Source organism: Diabrotica virgifera, chromosome 1 (genome assembly GCF_917563875.1).
Source record: "Diabrotica virgifera virgifera chromosome 1, PGI_DIABVI_V3a".
In the NCBI taxonomy this organism is placed as follows: Eukaryota; Metazoa; Arthropoda; class Insecta; order Coleoptera; family Chrysomelidae; genus Diabrotica; species Diabrotica virgifera.
This window is the reverse complement of record NC_065443.1, coordinates 179,404,776-179,431,062: the sequence shown is the minus strand read 5'-3', so window position 1 is coordinate 179,431,062 and position 26,287 is coordinate 179,404,776. Positions and strand designations below refer to the sequence as shown.

The 26,287-nt window shown below is 33.9% G+C and overlaps 1 protein-coding gene and 1 long non-coding RNA gene across 2 annotated transcripts; both read left to right on the top strand.

Moving 5' to 3' along the window:
• The first annotated feature begins 1,485 nt into the window (after positions 1 to 1,485).
• Positions 1,486 to 8,803, top strand: LOC126878920 (uncharacterized). The gene is made up of 3 exons (XR_007695877.1): positions 1,486 to 1,594; positions 1,680 to 1,854; positions 8,626 to 8,803. It is a non-coding gene; the product is annotated as an uncharacterized LOC126878920 (long non-coding RNA).
• A 3,342-nt stretch (positions 8,804 to 12,145) lies between these two features.
• Positions 12,146 to 24,281, top strand: LOC126878915 (stromal cell-derived factor 2). The gene is made up of 3 exons (XM_050641805.1): positions 12,146 to 12,423; positions 12,479 to 12,841; positions 23,962 to 24,281. Exons 1-3 carry the CDS (start codon positions 12,351 to 12,353, stop codon positions 24,186 to 24,188), a joined length of 663 nt encoding a protein of 220 aa, XP_050497762.1. The 5' UTR covers positions 12,146 to 12,350; the 3' UTR covers positions 24,189 to 24,281.
• Positions 24,282 to 26,287: the final 2,006 nt, after the last annotated feature.

Below are 26,287 nucleotides of genomic sequence, written 5' to 3'. Positions count from 1 at the left end.
TAGAGTCAGTACCGTTGTTGTATATTACAAGCGCGTTTGCCATTCTGTGAATTATCATAAATAAACCATCCTTCAGTATTCCACAACAATTAACAGCGATAATACCCTAAAAGTACCTGCCTAATACTACCTTTCACGACCGATAGCGCGAAGAGCGACAACGTTGTCAAGAAGATTCTCATTTAGTTTGTATTGGGACTTAATATAATAGTCGCGTTTTGTGTAAAATATTCATGGACCACAAATGGATGTTGAAATCCAACGTCCAATGGACGTCCCATAATGTACGTACATAGTACGTCCAGTTTTGGTCCATGGACGTTTGGACTTTAAATGTACGTTATATGGACGTACATCGGACGTTGTGTGCTATATGGGCTTCGCCTTTAATTTTTGCTAAAATGCTAGAAGTCAGATATTCATTCTGAAAATCGGTTGGATCGGCTACATTATAAAATTTAGTGACTAGTTTTTCGCAAATCTCTATGAAGCGAGGAAGTAATGCGACATCTCCATGAAAATCTGGGATCATTTCCAGATATTCTTTTTTGAGTTGAGGTACAGCCGGCAAAGCCATAGTTAATTTGGGTTTTGATAAAGTAATTTTTGGAAAAAGATTAGAAGTATTTTCTTGATTTTTAAATAATAAATTAGTATTAAATTGTTTGAGTCAGAATCTGAATCAGAACTATCTGAATTAATCAAAATTTGTTTCTCTCTATACGACATAAATAAAGGTACTTACAGTAAGAATAGCTTCCAGCCCATCTATGCTCGAGTCCACGATGAAACGGCAGGAACAGGACCTTCACAGGAACTTCAATATTCACTTGAACTTTTCCGTCACTATTCTTCAGGTCAGGCTACTCAATTCACCCAACCAAGAGTCTATACTCGCGGTGCTGGTTATTTATTTGTTCGATTGATTATTAAATCGTTAACACGAACCGGGATTTATATCCGTTAAACCCGTTAAATCAATCCTACTGACTGCGCCAATTAACTTCGAACACTCCGTGTATAGGTTTTTAAAAAAGATTTATTACAAATAATCTACAAAAATACGTCTTTAATGTCGGAGAACAGATTCTAAACTGAATTAAAAATGAAACAACTACAACTAACATGATAACAAATTATGAAATAGAATAATGCTGAAATTGCTGAAACAGTATATGCTTCCTGGCCAACGTCCTCTAACCTTGTGCATACACTGCTGTTCCTACACTATAACTTTCATATATTCTAAGAAATAAATCAAATCCAAATCATATATCCTAAAAACAACAATAACTAAGTCGGGAACGGGAACAATAGGGCTTTTCATCGATTGTCATTTGTTTCGAGCTTCTGTCATGTGTCACATAATATTAATATATCTACGCCTTACGTCTTTGGTGTGTACATTGCTATATACCAATAACGTATGACGTAGATATATTAATATTATGTGACACATGACCACCACATGACAGAAGCTCGAAACAAATGACTGTGATTTGTGAATGAAAAGCCCTATGGATAAAAGCCAAAAAAAGGAGAACAGATCTAAAATTAAAATATGAAAGAGTATGCAGTGAATATTGTATAAGTGGTAAGTTTAATGTAATTCAATTAATAAGGTTTTTAAATGTCTTCAAATAATGATAAATATGTAATAATTCAAACTTAATTATTAGGAAAGCCAGCCACTTTAGAGGATATAAATAATGAAGATTAGAAGATTGGATTCCAAACCAAAACATAGTGTACCAAAGGCAGGCAATAAAAAGAAATGGTGATCTAGAACGCAAGGAAATAGCTGATAAAAGAAATAAAAGTGAAGAAAATAATGTTGAGACTTCTCTCGACCATGTAAGTGTAAGATATAGTTTATTACAATATGGTTAGATGCAAAGCTTACGTTTTGGACCGCCTTATAATGCATAGGTATAATCTAAACTGTCCTCAAATGTTCTTCTTCTAATGGCGCTACAACCTTTTGTGAGTCTTGACCTGCTTAACAACGTTTTTCCATTCTACCCTGTCGGATACTTCAGATACTCCTTCGACACTATCTGATGTGCATGGTTTTAAGATCTTCCTCTGTCATCTATCTATCTTTTATAGGGCCTCCTCTTGGCCTATTTCTTTGGGGCTTCCATCTTTGGATTACTTTCACAGCTGGATTATCTGGCATTCTTTCTAAGTGATCAAGCCAGTTTAGTCTTTGAGATTTTACAAATCTAACAATATATGTGCTCTGCATTAGTTATACAGCTCGTGGTTCATTTTAATTCTCTATGAACCATCGCTGTAATGTGTTGGACCAAATATCTTCCTTAGTATTTTGCGCTCAAGTATTCTCAGATAATTTTCATCAGTCTTTGAGAGGGTCCAAGTTTCACATCCATATGTGACCACTGGTCTAATTACCGTTTTGTATTAGACTCACGATTCAGTAACTTAATTTTCCTTAAGTTTTTGTATGCATAAAAACACTTATTACTGCTGCATTTATTATTGAGCCTAGGTAGTGAAATTTGGAGGCATATTTGTAGGTATTGTTTTCTACCTTCAGATTGTCATGTTGATTCAACTATGTGCACTCCATATATTTTGTTTTACATTCATTTATTATTCGTTAATAAATTAATTTTTTAGTAAAATTGTGGCTTATTTCCCATAGAAAATACTTAATTATAAAAATGCCACAAGGAAATAGCTTCAGAACAACATTCATTTATATATTAGACCAAACATAGCAGCTTTCTGTTTCAGCTCTATTTCGCTTAATACCTTTTTGTTGTGTCTTATTATGACAACTGTTCTTAAATAATATTAAAATATTCTTGTATGATTTTTTATGGTACACAATGTACCCTAATAGCACAAGGACGTCCAATGGACGTCCATTGGACGTCCTTCACGTACTTTAGGGACGTCCATTGGACGTCCGTTTTCGTACGAGGAACGTCCTTTATACGTCCTATTTTGGTCCAAATGTCGCGCTACCGAACGTCCATTGGACGTCCATCTAAGGTCCGAGGGGACGTATATTGGACCTTAATCGGACGTAAATTGGACCTTAATCGGACGTCCTAGGGGACGTAAATTGGACCTTAATCGGACGTAAATTGTACCTTAACCGGACGTAAATTGGACCTTAATCGGACGTAAATTGGACCTCAATCGGACGTAAATTGGACCTTAATCGGACGTAAATTGGACCTTAATCGGACGTAAATTGGACCTTAATCGGACGTAAATTGGACTTTAATCGGACGTAAATTAGACTTTAATCGGACGTAAATTGGACCTTAATCGGACCTTAATCGGACGTAACTTGGACCTTAATCGGACGTAAATTGGACCTTAATCGGACGTAAGTTGGACCTTAATCGGACGTAAATTGGACCTTAATCGGACGTAAGTTGGACCTTAATCGGACGTAAATTGGACTTTAATCGGACGTAAATTGGACCTTAATCGGACGTAAATGGGACCTTAATTGGACGTAAATTGGACCTTAATCGGACGTAAATCGGACCTTAATCGGACGTCCTAGGGGACGTGAATTGGACCTTAACAGGACGTCCAATTTTGGTCCAAATTCCACTTTGCCAAACGTCCAATGGAGGTCCACCTAACGTCCAAGGGGACGTTCGGTGGACGTCAATTGGGCCTTCATAGGGCGTCCCAGTTTGGTCCAATGTCTTGCTGCCGAACATCCATCTAACGTCCTGGGAGGACGTTCGGTGGACGTCTATAGTTGATATTTAGACCTGTGAAGAATGTATTGTGGGAAATAAAAAATATATTTTTTAAGAAACTTATATTACATCTTATATTAAATTACAATTATTGGATATTACATTATTTACATTAAATTACAATACACTTCTCCAAGAAATTAACGCACCACCTTAAATATGGGGTATTTTTGATGTCTCGTATTTCCTAAACCTGTTGTCCCATCTAAGTGATTTTTTTATAATATTATAGCCTAGGCTATAGGTTACCTCCTTAAGCTTGTCATGCACAGGGAGCTATGCTGTAATATATGTATATTATATCATATCGCTCTCTATAGTAATGAGTGAGCCTGCAGACAGGAAACAAATGGTTCCGTATGTGCAGGCTCACTCATTACTATAGAGAGCGATGTGATATAATATATACAGAGAGGTCCTAAATTATGGAATAAATTAATTTTCTCTAAAATGGACGACTATAGAGAAAAATCCGGAAACAGGTCGATTTTTGTGTTTAAATTACAACTTTTTGACATATATTTCATACTAGTGATGTCATCCATCTGAGCGTGATGACGTAATCAATGATTTTTTTAAATGGGAATAGGGGTTGTGTGGCACCTCAGTTGAAAGGGTTTTCAATTCTCTATTCAGTAATTTTGAATGTGTACGTTCCAATTAAACTATTACTGAGGTACCATTAGTTAAACAGAATGTTTTTAAAACTTTTTTGCCTCTTTGTATTTTTTTCGATAAGGCACGTTTTATCGAGATCTGGCTTCTTTTTTAATATGGTTCAAAATATACCTAAAAATGTAAAGCATAAATAAGTTTGCATAATATTACCAAGTCTCCATAATGGTACTTAACCATATACAAATATGTGGTGGATTTGACAAATATTCAAAATATTTCGATAAAAATTAACTTTTCGAAAAAGCAATAACAGGCAAAAAAGTTTTTAAAACGTTGTGTTTAAATGGTACTACAATAATAATTAATAATAATAATAATAATAAAACCATATCTCCAAACCGACCATCTCCCATATTATCAATACGTCCCTGAGAGTATGCTTGAGGATGGCAACTACAAGCTATACTGGGACCCCACTGTGCTCACAGACCAAACAGTGGCGCATAATAGACCAGGTCTCGTATTAGTCAATAAATTAACGAGACAAACAACCCTCATACAATATTGATGTGGCACACGGAACTAATGGTTCCGTGTGTGCAGGCTCACTCATTACTATAGAGAGCGATGTGATATAATATATATTACAGTATATAGCTCCCCGTGCATGACAAGCTTAAGAGGAAACAGTAGCGAGCAACAGGTAGCGAAAACGCGTTCCAAGATTGCGGCTGTAATTTTGAATATTTTTTTGAGATATTTGGCACACGCATTCGTAATATAATAAAGAATGGCGGTACAGAGCCCAATTTGAAAAATATAATAATATGTGAAAATTACTCTGTAATTAAATACAATATTAAAAAAACGAGCCTGTACCGCCATTAAGAAGAACAAAAAAATACACTTTCTTCAAATAAACTTTTTTATCCAATGCCTAGATGTTGTGTCATTTTGGAACTACTAATGAAATAAAAAATTTTAGTAGTTCCAAAATGACACAAAATCTAGGCATCGCATAAAAAAGTTTATTTGAAGAAAGTGTATTTTTTGTTCTTCTTAATGGCGGTACAGGCTTGTTTTTTTAATATTGTATTTAATTACAGAGTAATTTCCACATATTAATATATTTTTCAAATTGGGCTCTGTACCGCCATTCTTTATTATATTACGAATACGTGTGCCAAATATCTCGAAAAAATATTCAAAATTACAGCCGCAATCTTGGAACGCGTTTTTGCTACCTGTTGATCGCTACTGTATCACCTTAAGGAGGATATTATAAAAAAAATCACCTAGATGGGACAACTGGTTTAGGAAATTCGAGACATCAAAAATGCTCAATTTTTAAGGTGGTGCGTAATGGGCTGTATATTATACATATATTTCAAATCGACACCTTGCTCATTTGGAGATAATGGACAATTTCTTAAAAAGAAAATATTCTATCTATGTATACTTATTATATAGTGTAATATTATATTATAATATTATAATAATCATTCAACTTTTGTCTAATTTTTTTTCATCCGCCTTCGCTTAGATATTTCAATATTATAAATAGATTATAAAATACTGAGATAAATACCTTTTGCTTACCAGGTACATACCAACCCAATCTGTTTGACAAAAGAACCGTTGGGTAGAGGTAAGTAGTAAGACGAACACAGGGGCCACCGAGCTAGCGGAAATTTCCTTTAACAATAAATTTTAAATTCAAATCCAAGAAGTTACATTGCAGTAAAAATTCAAGGAAGTCTATACTTTATAGAAAATCAAAAAGATTGGCTAGAATGCAATTATGTACTTATACAGAGTGTTTGGTAAAGAATAGGCCATAGATTAACCTTAGATTTCGGAGGGTAAAATAGGTCGATTTAAGTTAACTTACATTAGTACTAAAGTTGATAATAACCGAAATACAAGGTGTCAAATTTAAACTTTTATTTTATTTATTCTTGAATATTTCCTAACAAGCATGGGATAATATCACGAAATTTGGTAAGCGGGGGTTTTTTGGGACAAGAAATCTAAATTCAACACCAAAAATGATGTATTGCCCAGGAAATAATCAAGAATAAAATAAAAGTTTAAATTTGACACCCTGTATTTCGGTTATTATCATCTTTCGTACTAAAGTAAGTTAGCTTAAATCGACCTATTTTAAGCTCAGTAATCCAAGGTTAAGCTATGGCCCATTCTTTACCAAACACCCATAAGATTGAAAAATGTATGAAAAATATACCAGAAAGCATAAGAAATATATCAAAGAGCATGAAAAAATATGTAAATGTAATAAAAAACGTAAATAATACCAATGTTTGGATACCAGTTGTCCTGGCTGGTGGTTTTGTCCACCATTCTCGGCGAGTTTGTCCTCTAGGCCATCAGGAATCGATAGGCTATGTCCAGACGGTGGTAGCAGCAGAGTCTGAATGCTTCCTCTTTGGCGTTCACTTACCAAGAAGTGACTGGCTGCAACGTGGAGCTCCAGTAGCTGTCTGGGGTTGATGGCTCCGAAAACTTCTCATCTGATCGAGGAATCAGGAACATAGACTGTTTCGGCACTTCAGAAAATCTCCAGGAGCAGGAATCCTCAGGGTGGTAGATTAAAATGTTGTGCGCCTATGTCAAAGGGGCACATAATAATCCATTGGATGGACTTATGCATTGATGCTCTAAATGGCCCGATGAGGCGGTCGGACTCTGTGTTATGTTGTGAAACAGCGTCTTCATAGTTTTACGTAATATATAGTATATGTATAAGTATATTACACTTTAATTCGTATATAATATAATTTCTTACATTATGAAAATCAGTGGTTAATGAATAAAACTCTACGCGGAGCCCTAACGACGACAACGACTGAGAGATCAACTCTCCAACTTCGAACTGATACTGATATCGGTGGGTGAATCGAAAATCTATCGCCTATCGCTATAGTTTTGTCAACAGAGGAACCAAGTAGTGGGGGTGATTTTCAGACGTCCACAAAAAGTCCGTATTTCGTCCAGTACGGACGTCCAAAGGACGTTCGTATTTATTCCACCATCGGACGTCCACCATCGGACGTCCGAAGGACGTACATATTTAGTCCACCGTATTCATATTTATTCCACCCGAAGTACGTCTAACGTCGGACGTCCAAAGGACATCCATTTATAGTCCATAGACATTAGGACTAAGACTGGACCTATTTTGAGCACGTATATTCAACTTCAAAAAGATGCTCTTAAGATTCATTTGTAGTACGGATACATTGATAAAAATTATATTTTTGCTTACTAGAATTAATTAGCAAACTTATGTGATCTTGGTAACTAGAATAATAAAACATTGTAACAAATAATTTACAAATAAGATTTTCACACTTTACAAAAAAAAAAACAAAAACATGTTTAGAATATTAAACTGTGCAATTTTGAATTAAATATAATTATCTTTTCGATGTAAACTATTTTATTAACATAAAATATTTTATTGAATTATTTTGCTATTTTATCCCGTAATTCGTATAATATGTCCAATATAGACGATCAGCAAACGTCCGTATTTCGTCCAGTACGGACGTCCAAAGGACGTTCATATTTATTCCACCCGAAGGACGTCCAACATCGGACGTCCGAAGGACGTACATATTTAGTCCACCGAAGGACGTCCAACGTCGGACGTCCGAAGGACGTACATATTTAGTCCACCGAAGGACGTCCAACGCCGGACGTCCAAAGAACGTCCATTTATAGTCCATGGACGTTAGGACCAAAAATGGACCTATTTTGGACGTCGTGTGCTATTAGGGAAGCGTTCATAAAACGTCCGTATTTCGTCCAGTATATGGACGTCCAAAGGACGTTCATATTTATTCCACCCGAAGGACGTCCAACATCGGACGTCCGAAGGACGTACATATTTAGTCCACCGAAGGACGTCCAACGTCGGACGTCCAAAGGACGTCCATTTTTATTCCGTCCGAAGGACGTCCAACGTCGGACGTCCAAAGGACGTCCATATTTATTCCTTCCGAAGGACGTCCAAAGTCGGACGTCCAAAGGACGTCCATTTTTATTCCGTCCGAAGGACGTCCAAAGTCGGACGTCCAAAGGACGTCCATATTTATTCCTTCCGAAGGACGTCCAACGTGGGACGTCCATTTATAGTCCATGGACGTTAGGACCAAAAATGGACCTATTTTGGACGTCCATTGGACGTCGTGTGCTATTAGGGTAGAGTTTTTATTGATGTATTTATTTTTAGGAACAAACACCACTAACACCAGATATTGTAAATGTATAAAAAGGAGAAACTGCTGGAACTTAACACAAAGAGGTTTGACTAGTGAAGATTTGGATAAACAAAAGGAATTACTTTGGGCTATAGCTACATGCAGGTTTATTTCCTTGTGGCTTCCTATGTATATTCTTATGAACTATACACTTTGATGTGTTTTTAGTCTCATGAAGATTTTATAATTTATTATTTTATGTATATTGTTATATTTATGATGAATAAACATTATTATTACGGTAATTTCCGTAATAAAGTTTAAATAAATTAACTGTAATCAATAAACCGTTTTTAATGTTAATAAATTATCAATAATGATTCCCAAATATTTTATTTGTTTGACAACTTCTATGGGTCGATTGTTGAATCATGGACCTTGAACGAAGATATGTGCCAAAAATTGGAAGCATTTGAGATGTGGTTAGATCGGAGAATTCTTAAAAGCCCATGGACTGATCGGGCCACAACTGAGGAGGTCCTTAGAAGAATGGGTAAGAACCGAGAGGTACTAACCACCTTGAATCCAGATATGCCATTCTGCAAGGAAAAATATTTGGAAAGCGAGGTATAAAGAAGAAGAAGAACAACCTGGTTAAAGATTCTCAGAACTTTAGCTTTAACTGTTGCTCGTAAGTACTGCTCTGAATCATTTTCAATACAAATATTTGATCTATGGTGGATCTGCCCTTTTTGAATCCTCCCTGGTATTCACCAACCTGCTCATTTAAGTGCCTTTCCAATCTGCTTCTTATGACTCTGGCGAGTACCTTATATGTTACATCTAACATGAAATTCACACTGGGATTGCAGTACGGTTAAGATAGGAATGCAATGCAACACAACAGCTGTGCAGCTTTTTGGCATTGCTGCAGATAAAGTGAAGATTACCATGATGATCGCCAATATTTGTTATGGATAGGCACAGCAGGAAGAAGAAGATTGTGAGATTAATATTGATCATATTAATATTTTGTATTAATAATCAATGCTTGGGTTTAACAAATAGATAACTCATGATAGAAATATATTTTATTGTCATGGAAAATTGTACAATTTGATGGACAAAGCTTACTAAAGAGTTATAAAAAAAACAACGTTTAACTTGAACCGGTGCTCTACAAGGTTGTTATTGAGTGAAAAACATTTTAAACCCCAATGATAACAAAAACTTTCCATAGAAGGCCATAATTTTTAAATCAATCATATTTTTTTTAATTTACTGTAAATGGCCATTATCGATCGCTTATTTTTTTTTTTGTTATAACAGCCTGTATATTAGCATTAATTCAAGTATTTCTATACTTTGTATTAGAGGTATTTTTTTAATTGTTTGATTGCTCTTGACCAACCTCATGTTTTCAAAATAAATTAATGAGTAGGTACTTTTACGACTATATAGTTCGTTTTATTGTATTCCTTAAGCCTTAGATATTACATACCTACTTAGTTTGACAAACACTATTTTTTATCACTACGCAAATACAATTTAGGTATGGAAATTTTATATAAACTTTTACTTTTTGTACATCGCTTAAAAGCTTGAATAAACTTATGTTTTGAACTTTATATTGACTAGAACTTTATATTACTACCTTTAATAATTAAATTATTATATTACTTCATATTTATCATTAATTTCATGTTTGTGTGCTGGCACCATACATCGTCTCTTTTAAATTTACCGCGCACTGACTGGGACGCGTACAATTGGCAACGTTGGTTAAAGTGTGCGAATGGACAGCCTAAGTCTTGACGTCACAAAATTGGGAGGAGCTTATATTTGGCTCCAAACAATTCTGTTTATAATGTTAAACACTCATAAGGAATTTTTAATTTATTGTTTACGTGGTTTGTGTGACAAAATAAGACTTTTCATTTAGGTATTTAGTTAAAGAAACGTGCCAATTAAGAGATTTTTATTCGTTTTTGCCCAGGTGAGTTAATTTAATGCAATGATTAGAATGTAAACAGTTTTGAGGTTATATTTATTTTCAATCACTAAGGAATAAAAACCACCTGAGCAAAAACGAATAAAAATCTCTTAATTAACACGTTTCTTTAACGAAATACCTAAATGAAGTCTTATTTTGCCACACAAAGCACATAAATGAAAAAATCCTTATGAACATTTAAGGTTACAAACAAAATTGTTTGGAGCCAATATAAGCTCCTCCCAATTTTGTGGCATTTGTGACGTCAGACTTAGCTTCTCGTGTCAAACCAAACCATTCAAAATTCAAACGGGCCTAGATTCCGTGCACTGTAGATATCTACACGTCGCTTTCTATCGATGTCAATTTTCGTAAAAATATTTGAATTTTTAGCTTTAATTGAATTATTTTCTAGTTTTGCTAGGTTATACTCTAATTGATGCTGAAGTGACACTTAGTAAAACAAGAAAATATTTGAATTAAAACTAAAAATTAAAATATATTGACATCGCGCCGATCGCTTTATATCAATGTCAATATATTTGAATTTTTAGTTTTAATTCAAATATTTTCTTGTTTTACTAAGTGTCACTTCAGCATCAATTAGAGTATAACCTAGCAAAACTAGAAAATAATTCAATTAAAGCTAAAAATTAATATATTTTTACGAAAATTGACATCGACAGAAAGCGACGTGTAGATATCTACAGTGCACGGAATCCAGGTCCTCTGGATTCCGTGCACTGTAGATATCTACAGTCGCCTTCTATCGATGTCACGTGTCATGAAAATATTTGAATTTTTAGCTTTAATTGAATTATTTTCTAGTTTTGCTAGGTTATACTCTAATTGATGCTGAAGTGGCACTTAGTAAAACAAGAAAATATTTGAATTAAAACTAAAAATTCAAATATTTTTATGACAATTGCCATCGACAGAAAGCGACTGTAGATATCTACAGTGCACGGAATCTACCAGCAGGCCCTGATTCAAACAAACTCAAATACAGGGTAATAGGGCTTTTCATCGATTGTCATTTGTTTCGAGCTTCTGTCATGTGTCACATAATATTAATATATCTACGTCATACGTCTTTGGACTGTATCATCCTTAGACAAGGAAAGAGAGAGGACGAGTAATCCTATGACCAAAAGTGAAGCCAAACTGACACCAGAGATTTTGATCATCGACGTATCTTTGGGGTATTGTTATGCATTGAGTATTTAAAATAAAAACATGAAATGTATTTAAAATGAAGAATTTGTGTACGGTAAATGTTTTATTAAGTTTCTCATATTACGTACATATGTTTCAATACATACATATGTTTTTATTACGAATTTTAGATGATGATTTACTTTATTTTTTATGAAATTTTAACCTTCAACGAACACCCACCACTGGCAACCCATTGTTATTTTTGACGTGACCGCCATGTTTCTGGTGACAAACAAACCAAAAACCGGCTTCACTTTTGGAACGTGTGTGTTAAATGAGTGTTACCCGTCCTCTCTTTTTTCCTTGTCTAAGGCAAGGTATCATCGGTTTGTATCAATAACGTATGACGTAGAGATATTAATATTATGTGACACATGACAGAAGCTCGAAACAAATGACTGTGAATGAAAAGCCCTATAATTTGAACTTGAACAAACTCACCGTCACCGACTTACGAAGGGTGAGGATGTGGACGATGTGTTGGTAGAGGTGTTTAAAATTTATACGTGTAATTTCCTGGTATTCATAGTTTAAATAACAAACAAGATGTTGCATCTAAGAAAAGGTGTATTATTAACGCTGTTTATTTATGTAATTCATGGATTTCGTGAAATCCACGGTAAGAGTTAATTAAATTTTTTATAAACATAAACTTTACAGATTATCTTTTGTAGCTTCTTCACAAAAGTATGTAACATGTGGCTCGGTGGTAAAACTTTTAAATACAGATTATAGAGTAAGACTACATTCACATGATGTAAAGTATGGAACAGGTAGTGGACAACAATCGGTTACAGGGACTGAAGTTCAAGAAGATATTAACAGTCATTGGTTGGTAAAACCAGCTACTGGAAAAAGCTTAGAAAGAGGGACGCCGATTAAATGTGGTTCGACCATCAGATTAGAGCATGTAGATACCAAAAAGAATTTACATTCACATCATTTTTCTAGTCCTTTGAGTAGTAATCAGGAAATTAGTTGCTATGGAGACAATGGGGAAGGAGATTCCGGAGATAACTGGATGGTTATATGTTCAGGTAATTTTTTGGTTATTAAGAAAATTTGAGAAGAGGCCAAATTTTAATTTAAGATACTTAAAGAACAGGACATTCTTGTTGGTAGGGTATGTAAAAAAATATGAATTTTGCTCAAGAGTAAAGTACCTATTTTAGACAATATTGAAAAATGTTATTATGAAAAGTTGCTTGGAATTAAAAGCTATGTTCTAATAACAATTACATCCTTCTAATTAAAAAAAAAATTCTCAAATTAGCTACTGATACCCAACATCATTTTCATTTATGACAACTCTTATTATTAAGTTTACGAAAAAAAGTTATTCTTTATAAAAAGCTCTGCATGGTCTAAAACTTAAGATATAATCGTCATACCTAGGTAGGTACAGTAGAACCCCAATAAGTTGGCCTCTGATAACCCGGAAGTCTGGCTAACCCGGACTGATTTTCATCAGACAAAATAAACATTTTTTTCACTTTGACTGAGTTTTGTACCAATAAACAATACTGTATACCAGGGCTTCCCAAACTTATTCGTACTGTGACGCCCTTGAAACTTTGGAATTTTTTTGCGACGCCCCTCAACCCAACCCCCAAGAAAATTTACCAATTTTAGTAAGTACCAAAAAAAAAACTATTTGAACATTTATAATTTTATTAGAAATTAAGAACGAAATCAAAAAATAGGCCCAAAAATAAAAAGGGATATTTTTTATGTAACTGTTTGGTTAACGTGACGGATGTGCTTGCTTTTTTGAGCACAGCTTATGAAACCGGGGCTCCAGTTTGGAAATTACCACTCTCATTTATTTTTCTAAGTTTATGTTTGACCTGTACTTGTTTTTAATACTGTCACTGCAGAAAATTCCGTTTCGCACAAGTACGAAGTCGTAAATGGTAATAAAACCTTTAATGTTGCAGTGCTGATGGCATGACATTCATGAGAAACTGAGCTCCAAAATTCAAACAATGTGTCCTTGTCATATTGAAGCTTTAGGCTGGAATCACAGGACAATTCTGTCAGTTGTTCTTCTTCCTCTTTTGAAAGTGTCGATAACATAGATAACTGGAAAGGGTTTCCGACCCAGCCATATTAATTACTCCAGATCTTCGGGAAAATATTTCTCAAAGTGTTCGCTCAATGATAGCAAGTGTTGTGTAAACATATTTTTTAAAGAGGGATCGAGGATTTCTATCGAGTTTTTTTTGTAGAATACCTTATAAAGCAGGCAAACAGTCAATTTCTTGATCTTCTAATTTTCTCTTCCATAAGAGCAACTTATTCTGAAACCCAGTAATTTTATCTGCCAATTGCAGGATATAAGTATGTTAATAAATATATTTTCTGTATTAAAAGTCCGCTCTGACACGCGACGCCCCAGGGCGTCGTGACGCACAGTTTGGGAAGCACTGCTGTATACAACTGTAAGTAATTTAGAGGTATTGTGCGTATGTATTTTATGTTTTTGCAATTATAATGTGTATTTGTTTATTATTGATATGTGCTTTTATTAATTTTTACCATATTCTCCGGCTAGCCCGGATTTTTCGATAACCCGGATCGGCCGCGGTCCCGATAAATCCGCCTTATCGAGGTTCCACTGTATATCAAACTTTATCAATTTTATATGAGGTACGTCAAAAAATATGAATTTTGGTCAAGAAGAATTTTGCTGCTATGCCTTTGTTAGCCTCTTGCCTTAAACAATTACATTAAAAAAGTTTTAAAGCATTTGTCACCTCTTCGTGAATGCGAAACAATCTGTATATTTTTTAAATTTGATTCCGAGTAGAAAAAAAAAGAAATTTTTTCATTGCTTGAATTATAGCTAACACTTTTAGCTCATAACTCATATATTTTTCCTCGGCTGGAGGTGTCTTCTTGCTAATGTAATAAACTGGGTGAAGTTTATTATGGTTTTCCGATCTTTGTAAAAAACACGCTCCATAGCCATAACTGCTGGCGTCTGTATGCAATTCTGTTTCTATCTCTTCTTGATAAATCTCTAATACAGGTTGATTAATCGGTAGTTCTCTATATATAATGCTCCTAATAGACCCTTGAAACACTGTAGGCCTATTACTCAATCCAAACTGACATCGACTCTTGTTTCTTAACATCTCTCTATCTTCATCAAATTGTTTAATTATCTCCTGTTCTATGATCTCCTTCATCCTTAAATCTTCTTTGTTCTTCATCTTCGTTCCAAACAGTACTTCAAACAGCGTCAAATTTATGCTTCTTTGATAAGTTGCATTAAAGAACTGTTGCGACTTATGAATGTGTTTATACCACTTCGTCGGTTCCTCTAGACTGAGTTTAGTTAATACTGGGATTAACATTCTATTGATGCGTTCTACTTGTCCATTGCCTCTTGGTACGCCTGTTGTAATTTTTACATGTTTTATATCTTCACTTTCGCAATAGTCTTCGAATTCCTCTATATCCATCTTTATTTTTTATCTTCTGTATGGTTCAGCTGAAAATCATTATTGACTGTCGTCTCGCTAATTATTGTACTTCTCCTTATAGAAGTGTCTACTCTTTTTTTACATAAAATTATTCCGTCTTCGGTTATTGTAACCTCTGCTTGTCTCAATATATTGTTTCCGAGAATAATTTCAACGTCTAGTGCTCCTTTTGGAATAACATGAAACAAAATATTAAAATCCTCTCCTTGAATCTCCACCAATTTATTAAATGAACCTAAAGTTTTAACTCTCTGAACCTAAGTTAAGGCAAATGTATCATTCAGTCTACCTCTCGTCATTTTGTTTGATTTTGATATATTCCTCGTATATAAATCCGTCGTCCTTTTATCCTCCATATCGTCATCATTATTATCGTCGTCGGTAACGTCTTTACCTAATTCCTCGTGATAAGCGTCTTTGTCACTACATATTTGCGTCGTTGTCGTCATTATTCGCGGTGTGCAAGTACTTGGAAGGGGAAACGAGAAACGACCCTGCGCGAGTCGCGGAGAAATATTGCAACTATCTTAAATAATTCATATTGTCAATTGAAATTGTCAAATTGACGTATATTTCATACCTTCTGTCAATGAAGCAGAAAAATTATATATTGCTCCACAATATTGATATGATATGCAATTATTATATAAAGGTAAATTTAATTAATTTTATTTTGCTTGCAGTACTGCATTTTAATAACTAATTTTATTTACTACATATAATTGTTGACGTTTTCATAACATAACCTGAATATTATTTTTTCTTCTTATTATTTTTTTGGACTATGGCCTTGACAATTATCCAGTAACCAGGACTAATATAATTGGCCAATATAATTAAAAGTGCGAATTTTAGTATAGAGCGTAGAAATAGGGGTCGCTTTGCCGAACTTGCACGGTCCCAATAGCCATCGTCTTCGGTAACGTCTTTACTGTTTTCCTTGTGATAAACGTCATCGTCGCTAGCGTCTTCGGTCTTCATCGTCATTTTCGTCTTCAAAATTGGAGTCGTTCAAAAATGAACAAATACGTTCAATCACTTCGTCCTCTGAACCAGCGTATAGTCCCGAAAGCCACTGCGCATCCGCTAGGAAAAATATTCTGATTCAGATTTTTTGCACAATCTTACTCAAAAAGGACCCCTTTTAACAAATTTGCATGTTGCCAAGACCAAAAGTGGGTCAAAAATTTTTTAAACGTTTTTTTTGTTTTTTTCCTAAAATTATTTTTTTTTGCATGGAACAAAGTTTTTTTTTTAGGTTTTTTTGGATCATTCCAAAGAGAAAAGGTCTTTAGTGACTTTTCTCTAAAGTTGATAGTTTTTGACATTATAAGCGATTAAAAATGGAAAAATTGCGAAATCGGCCATTTTTAACCCTCAAAAACTATGTGAAAAACTGAAAATTTGGATGTTGCCAAGGTAGGTAGATATTCTTTAAACATCGATTGATGAAATCCCGAAGAGTTTTTTGCAACAGAAATCCCGGAACAGGGCGATTTTTATTTTTAAGTTATGATATTGTGGCATATATGGTATACTAGTGACGTCATCCATCTGGGCGTGATGACGTAATAGATGTTTTTTTTAATGAGAATAGGGGTCGTGTGCTAGCTCATTTGAAAGGTTCTTCAATTCTCTATTCAGTAATATAAACATTTACATAATTATTTATACAGGGTGTCCAAAAAAAGTTTTTAATTAAATTATTTGAAAAAAAGAAGAATGTATGTAATTTATTTAATTCAAAATACAGTTAAAACCGAGACGCATAAAAAGACGTGGACGAACGAGGAAGTAAGACGAGATGAAAGAAGAGCGCCTCAAAGTAGTAATAAAAAGGAAGAAAAATGTTTCAATTGTGGAAGTCAGGGACACAGATCGAAAGATTGTCCTGACAAAGCCAAGGGAGTGAAATATTTTCAATGCCATCAGTTTGGACACATCTCTTCTAGATGCACTGACAGAGAAAAGAATGCATCAACTTCTGGGCATGTAAATGTTATTGAGTTGGGGTATAAAAACTCGGTGACATTGAAGTTTGGAAAAACATCACTACGTGCATTATTGGATACAGGAAGTGACATCAGTTCAGTAAGAGGGGATATTTTTGAAAAATATTTTGATGACGTGATTCTTTCACAAAACGTATTAGATTTAAATGGATTAGGAGGTACGAGAGTTAAAACTTTAAGTCCATTTAATAAATTGGTGGAGATTCAAGGAGAGGATTTTAATATTTTGTTTCATGTTATTCCAAAAGGAGCACTAGACGTTGAAATTATTCTCGGAAACAATATACTGAGACAAGTGAAGGTTACAATAACCGAAGACGGAATAATTTTATGTAAAAAAGAGTAGGCACTTTTATAAGGAGAGGTACAATAATTAGCGAGACGACAGTCAATAATGATTTTCAGCTGAACCATACAGAAGATAAAAAAATAAAGACGGATATTGAGGAATTCGAAGACTATTGCGAAAGTGAAGATATAAAACATGTAAAAATTACAACAGGCATACCAAGAGGCAATGGACAAGTAGAACGCATCAATAGAACGTTAATCCCAGTATTAACTAAACTCAGTCTAGAGGAACCGACGAAGTGGTATAAACACATTCATAAGTCGCAACATTTCTTTAATGCAACTTATCAAAGAAGCATAAATTCGACGCCGTTTGAAGCACTGTTCGGAACGAAGATGAAGAACAAAGAAGATTTGAGGATGAAGGAGATCATAGAACAGGAGATAATTAAATAATTTGATGAAGATAGAGAGATGCTGAGAAACGAGAGTCGATGTCAGTTTGGATTGAGTAATAGGCCTACGGTGTTTCAAGGGTTTATTAGGAGCATTATATAGAGAGAACTACCGATTAATCAACCTGTGTTAGAGATTTATCAAGAAGAGATAGAAACAGAATTGCATACAGACTACAGACGCCAGCAGTTATGGCTATGGAGCGTGTCTTTTACAAAGATTGGAAAACCATAATAAACTTCATCCAGTTTATTACATTCGCAAGAAAACAACTCCAGCCGAGGAAAAATATATGAGTTATGAGCTAAAAGTGTGAGCTATAATTCAAGCGATGAAAAAATTCAGGCGAGTCCGTCGATTTTGAGATTCTGAGGAAAGACATTATATTTGGCAATAATCGAAGGGACGATGTTTAAGACATACTTATATGACGAAGTAGTTTTCAATCCTAATAGTAAATTATTAATATTGAAAATATTAAAAATCTTACTAAAAGATTTTTAAATTGAAAACTTATTGGTACACTTTCCTGGTGACACCTCCAAGACTTCTACAATTTGCAAGTCAAATGGATGCTGCAGTGAAGACGAGAGGGAAGAAATTCTACACTATGCAATTCACATCCCCCGTCTGCAGCTGGTAAAGTTCCAACGGAAAAATACACCTAGTTACTCTACGGAGTAATACGGCTATAAAATAAAAATGTATACCATTTTTATTTTACATACTTATATATTGACAAGCCGGTCATATATTAAGTAGATAAACGCGATTATTTCAAAGACAGTTTCTTTTGTGAGAACTCGTAAAATTTTGGTCGCAATTACACAAACACTTTTACATTTCGTCAATTTAATAGTATCAATCATTTAGTTATCTATTTTATTAATTAAAACTGTTAAACATCACACGGACTTTTATTACGATTGTCTTTTAAGAATCCTACAATTATTTTGCGTGGTACAGTTTTTTATGACGTCATTCATCGCAGTGTTACGGTCACAGTTTGTCGGTGCCGCTTTCGAGAAAACCAAGGCTTAATAGAGCGGGAAATATGAATGCGTCCATTGTCTCCTCATGTCCAAAGTCTCCCAGGTCTTCCCTATGATATAATGCCCTAAGGCGTTATTTTGAAAAGTAACGCCCTTGGGCATTAAATTTAAATAACTACATAGTTAATTACTGTCAAGTTGACAAATAAAAACCTAAGTAAAACTATGGTTAGCACAATTACGTTACGACTATTGCTGGTAAATGTACTTATTTAAAAACTAAATAATTCAAAATTAATTCAAATTTTTTGCATATAAAGAAGAATTAAGTCGGACATTAATCGTTGAAGGCACCACGGGTATTATAGCTAATAACGCTTTCGGTCAATTTATATACCTCGGGCCATAGGCCCTCGGTATATACACCATTGACCTTAAGCGTTATTGTGCTTATAATACCCTTGGTACCTTAATAACTATAATGTCTGGTATAACGACTGGTATATTATTTGACAAATAATGACATGATTTCGAAGTCAGTTAAATATGATATAATGCCCTAGGGCGTTAATTTGAAAAATAACGCCCTTGGGCATTAAATTTAAATAACTAGTTAAATACTGTCAAGTTGACAAACAAAAACCTAAGTAAAACTATGGTTACCACAATTACGTTACGACTATTGCTGCTAAATATACTTATTTGAAAACTAATTAATTCAAAATTCATTCAAATTTTTTGCATATAAAGAAGAATTTAGTCGGACATTAAGCGTTGAAGGCACCACGGGTATTATAGATATAACGCTTTCGGTCAACGTATATACCTCAAGCGTTATTATCCTTATAATACCCTTGGTACCTTAATAACTATAATTAAGAGGATCGGTACGTATTTTCGGCTGCAATGCTATTCAAATGGGGATTCATTTTTTTCGAATCCTGAGAAAACTAATAAATATTTTTGAAAAATTTAAACGCAGAATGAAAGATTACGTTATTAGCGAGGGCCGAAAGTCGCTGAGAACTTCTATAATGTTTATTTTAATAAGTTACAGGGGTGAAAAACTAAGAGAAAATTTAATGTGATTTTTATTTTCAAATATCTCATTCAAAATAAACTTTTTATTTATTCTAAGGGACTTTCGGCCCTCAGTAATAATTTAGTCTTTCATTCTGCCTTTAAATTTTTCAAAAATATTTATTGGTTTTTTCAGGATTCGAAAAAAATAAACACAATGCCGTGGTAATATTTTCCAAATCTATCTTTGTCTTACAACGCACTCAGCCGAATATAATATTGTCAGCATAACATTGTCAGTCAGACACTGACAATCAGTGACAATTTTAAATATTTGACATTGCATCGGGAATATTTTGTGTTATTGATTAAATATTATTGATATATAGTGTATTTGATAGATAATTGATTTAAGACGTGAACTTAATAAAAAGTTATTTATTGTGTATTATTTGTGGAAGATCCAAGCAGAGAATACATCAGAATAATATATTCTGTGATCCAAGTATTTTGTTGTTAAAGATGTTCAAAATTGTAAGCGTTCCATAACAATATACAGTGGAACCCCGTTAACTTGGATTAATTGGGACCGCGGCCGATCCGGGTTATCGAAAATCCGGGTTAGCCGGAGAAAATGGTAAAAATTAATAAAATATGGTATGCTTACAGATAAACTCCGTTATAATTGTCACACAGACACTGGTAAACCACGTTCGCATTCCACACAAAACCACACATACAAAGCGTCGTCAAAAGTCTCATTCTTAGCTTTATTAGCTTTGCACCGATTAAACTGTCTTTTGTTATCATTTTGAAAAAAAAAATTCTTCGATTTTAGTTCTATTTTTCTTCCAATCCGATACTGTAGATGTACCGACACCATAATATAATGCTGCAAGATTCACCTTTATCAATTCTACTTAATGCTTCTAGTTTCTTTTCCATTGTCACTACAACATTTTTACGTTTTGTTGCCCTTATAGACAAAAGACACGCAAACACAAAATCTGAATAAAGGGCATAGCCGGGTAAGATGGTGAAAAGTGCCCCCAACCCAATCTAAATTCCATATAGGCCACTTTTTAGCACATATAGAAGAACTCACTTTCTGAAATTTTTAGCCCCCTAGGTGGTCACGTGACCCCCCTAGAGCCTAATTAGGCTTTTTATGTTTTTATTTTTTATCTCAGCCGCATTAAGAGCTAGCCAAAAACTTTATTTAAAAAAGTTGTAAGTTTTAAAAAGATCTATATGAAATTTTTTTTTTATTTTTTTGGCGGGAAATTCGAATTTTTAGAACAATTTTAAACTTTTAAATAAATCTGAAAAAAAACTAAGACACTCGTTTTTACGAAAATTAATTATAATGTGTATTTTTGCACAATCTTTCACCCTGAATTTTTTCAGATTTTTAAAATTGGTGAAACGTACCTTTAAAAATAAAAAACCGCATTTTTTCGGTTTTTTTTTTTCGTTTTTTTGATACAATTTTATACATATTTTTCAAAAAATTTAACACCGTCACTAGAATAGGTAAAAAACTGAAAAATAATTGGGATTTGCTTCAAAAAAATTTTTTGTAACGTAAAAAATTTTACATATTTTTTACGATTTTGCCGAAACTACTGGCAACATTGTAATAAAACTTGGCGGGTTTTAAGAGGTAGTTATTGTGCATGTTTTGACATACAACTAAGGATTTAATATTCATCATTGGCGCGCATAGGGGTAGTGGTCTGAACTTTTCAAAGAAAAAAAGATAGTACGCCACTGACATATTTCAAATTAACAATCATTTTTGAATTCCTCGTTCAATTTGCAATAAAAAAATCTATCTTCTCATTTTTTCATACGACGCGCTGTTTTGCTGCAAAAAATAAAATATCTTAACGCTTCCAAAGTATTCGAATTAATTTTGATAATGGATGTGAGTTTATTATGTATGTAGATGTAGAAACTACTAGAAGTTCGAATACTTTGTAAGGGTTAAGATCTTTTATTTTTTGAATAAAAATGGCGCGTCGTATGAAAAAATAAGAAGATACATTTTTTGTCACAAATTGAACGAGAAATTAAAAAACGATTGTTAATTTGAAATATGTCAGTGGCGTACTATCTTTATTCTTTAAAAAGTTCAGACCATTACCCCTATGCGAGCCAATGATGAATATCAAATCATTAATTGTATGTCAAAATATGCACAATAACCAGCTCTTAAATCCCGCCAAGTTTTATTACAATGTTGCCAGTAGTTTCAGCAAAATCGTAAAAAATGTGTAAAATTTTGTTTTCTTCAATGCCCTGTATTTTGAAAATGGATGGCTTTACAAAAAAATTTTTATTAAGCAAACCCCAATTATTTTTCAGTTTTTTACCTATTCTAGTAACAGTGTTACCTTTTTTGAAAAATATGTACAAAATTGTTTCAAAATACAAAAAAAAAACTGAAAAAATGCGGTTTTTTATTTTTAAAGGTACGTTTCACCAATTTTAAAAGTCTGAAAAAATTCAGGGTGAAAGATTGTGCAAAAATACACATTATAATTAATTTTCGTAAAAACGAGTGTCTTAGTTTTTTTTTCAGAGTCATTTAAAAGTTTAAAATTGTTATAAAAATTCGAATTTCCCGCCAAAAAATTAAAAAAAATGTTTTTCTTATAGATCTTTTTGGAACTTACAACTTTTTTTAATAAAGTTTTTGGCTAGCTCTTGATGCGCCTGAGATAAAAAATAAAAACATAAAAAGCCTAATTAGGCTCTAGGGGGGTCACGTGACCACCTAGGGGGCTAAAAATTTCAGAAAGTGAGTTCCTCTATATGTGTTAAAAATTGGCCTATATGGAATTTAAATCGAGCTGGGGGCACTTTTCACCATCTTACCCGGCTAGGCCCTTTACGAACGATTACAAAACGGAAGCGAACAATAATACGACTTTACTACACACAATACCGTCTCTGATGTTATGTTATTTAATAACAGTGATGACTAGAACCATTGTTCAAAAAAGAATTTTAATAGTCTTTTCTAAACAATGCTAACACAGACAGTTTCAAAAAAATAAAGGATAATACAGGTTCCTGTTGTTTTCGACAATGAATGTGGTGTACCATGAGTCATTTTTACTATGCTATATGTAGTTCAATCCGGTTCCATTATCTCTCAAATATTATATTACATAGAGTTGGTACAAAACCTCGTGAACCTTGAAAATGCGTATGTATAACCGAAATAAAATGAAGCCAAAAACATACGACTATTTTATTTGCTGCGAATTGCGCGACAGGGTCCCATCTGCACCCTGATATTTTCAGTAATGTCGGATTCATCAATCGTTTCGTTCGTATATTGACGTCACCAAATGAATGAATTAGGTTCACGAGATTTTGTAACAGCAATACATTTTTATTGTTGAAATGTTTGTCTGATAAAAATCCGTCCGGGTTAGCCGGAGTTCCGGGTTATCGGGGGCCGACTTATCGGGGTTCCACTGTATTATTAAAAATCACTTTAACACTTTTCCTCTTTTCTCGATTGAGTATTAGTATTTGTTGTACAAATAAATTATTACAATCACTGAATACATAGTTAGTGAAAAAATTATCACATTTATTAACTGAATTAATAATTTGCAATTATAAAAATAACAGTTATCCAACAACATTCAAAAGCCATCTCTTTAAATTAATGATGACATTTTCAAGTAGAATGACATTCTAGTAATGTTTACATATCCATACCAGTGTGAATTTTACTACACGTAATTTGCCGTGTAAAGACAGAAAAAGTAGGGATACACGTAAAATATTTGCGAATTATGTACCCACAGCCTTAAGTCGTTTTATTTTGTTTTTAGATAATAGTGTAATTTTTCTAACACTGGACATATTTTTATTTCAGGTGACAGTTGGCAAAGGGATGAAAGTATAATGTTTAAACATGTAGACACAGACATGTATCTGTCTGTATCAGGTAGAACTTTTGGTAGACCAATTAATGGTCAAATGGAAGTAATTGGAGTACGCTCATCTACAGGATCGGTGCATTGGCAAACAGCTGAAGGTGTGTTTTTACATGCTCCAGATTTATCTGCTCGACATATGCACTCAGTTCATTCTGAGCTATGAAACAAACAATTATTAGTTACAGGTTTTTTAATTTATTTTTTAATTTTGTTAAAAGTGTGAAAATGTTTGTAATAAACATGTGGTTAGATAAAACTTATGTATTTAACCATCAGTGTAGATTGCTAGACATAGTCCCATCCTTTCTTCAATTCCTAGCTATCCTGAGCAATTTATTTTTATCTCGATTATATTTTTAAGTTCACATGACCGTTTAAGTTATGTTTTGTGATTTCAGGGCTTTTAGTTTGGAGTTACTACTACTTGAGAAGTGATTTTTAACTTTTAGTTCTCTAATTTGTAATGGTTTTTAGGAATTACAGGACGTGATCTGGAATTACTTCTTGACGTTGCGTCTGCAACTGCGACATACATTAAAAGCGATGAGATAATGGCCGTAACTGTATTCCGCTTACTGAGGCAGTAGGAATTACTTTTGAAAATTTCTGTTGCAGTTGCAAGCGTAACGTTTCGATGACCGCCTGATACTGATAAAGTATGACTTTAAGTTACTATATACATTGGATTCTCTGTTATCCGAACTAATTAGGACCGGATCTATTTCGGATTACCGAATTTTTCGAATAAACCAGTTTTTTTTTACAACACTCTTTTAATAAAAAAATAACATACCTAAACAATATTCTCTGGGCTAATTAGCAAAATTCAAGGAAAAGTTATTTACCAGCAAATTTATTACTGGAATCGAATCTTATGATTCTATATATTAATAATATAGGTATGCAAAGTCCGCAGACAGTGTGTTACTTTTTTGATAAACAAAATGGCGCCCCGAAATTTTTTTCAATTATTGCTCTATAACTCCAAAGATTTTAACTTTACACTAAAAACACCCAAATAAAAATTAACCGTAATTAAATTCTGCATAGAGACATGTTTTTCCCGATTTACTTCGACGAAAAATTTCCTCGGAAAATGCGGGTTTTTCCAACAAATCTTTAATTTTCAAATAAAATTTTAGGTAAGTAATTAGCCATCAATAATTAAATAACTCGGTGACATAAAAGCTCTTTTGGTATAGATTATATTTCCAATGAAAGCCGATGGAAATTGAATGAACATTTTAACAACAATTTAACTGTTAATTAAAAATTTAAAATCGCTATAATAACCATAATAATTATGATACATACGAATAACTATTAGTCTAAGAGGTCAAAAAAGGCAAACAGGTGTATGTTCTCAAAAAACTTTTGATAGTGTGTAAGTTTTTTGAGAACATACACCTGTTTGCCGTTTTGACCTACTTAGAAGTGTGTACAAGTCTTACAGTCTTTTCCAATTAGTCTAAGAGCTGGGAGCGGATTTTACTCGTGATAAGTAGTATGGACAAACTATACGGGATATGTTGAATTAGTTGTCTACATGAATTTACCCAACGGGCGGAAACCCGAGTGGGGGACGAGAGTAGTTAGAAGGGGTCAAAGTCGCGGTTTTTATTTTTTTTTGTGACGCTCATGATCCGAGAGTGCATCAAAATTTGGGAATAAGTAGGTCATGAAGTAACTAAGTAAAATCTCCAGGGGCGGAACGCTGCGTGGCCGACAAAGGGGTGGGGGTAGGGGTGAATATAAATATAAAGGGGTTTTTGTTGACGTTCGGGATCGAGATAGTGCACCAAAATTTGGGAATAAGTAGAACATCACATAACTAAGTAAAATCTCCAGAGGCGGAAACCAGAGCGGCGGACGAGGGTAGTTATAAGGGGTCGAAGTCGCGGTTTTTATTATTTTTTTGTGACGCTCATGATCGAGATAGTGCACCAAAATTTAGGAATGAGTAGGTCATGAGTCATGATGTAACTAAGCCAAATCTACAAGGGCGGAACGCTGCGTGGTGGACAAAGGGGTGGGGGCAGGGGTGAATATAAAAATTATGAGAGTTTTTTGTGACGTTCGTGATCGAGATAATGCACCAAAATTTGGGAATAAGTAGACCATGACATAACTAAGTAAAATCTCCAGAGGCGGAAACCAGAGCGGCGGATGAGGGTAGTTATAAGGGGTCAAAGTCGCGGTTTTTATTATTTTTTTGTGATAGTGCATCTCGATCACGAAAATCACAAAAAACCCCTTATAATT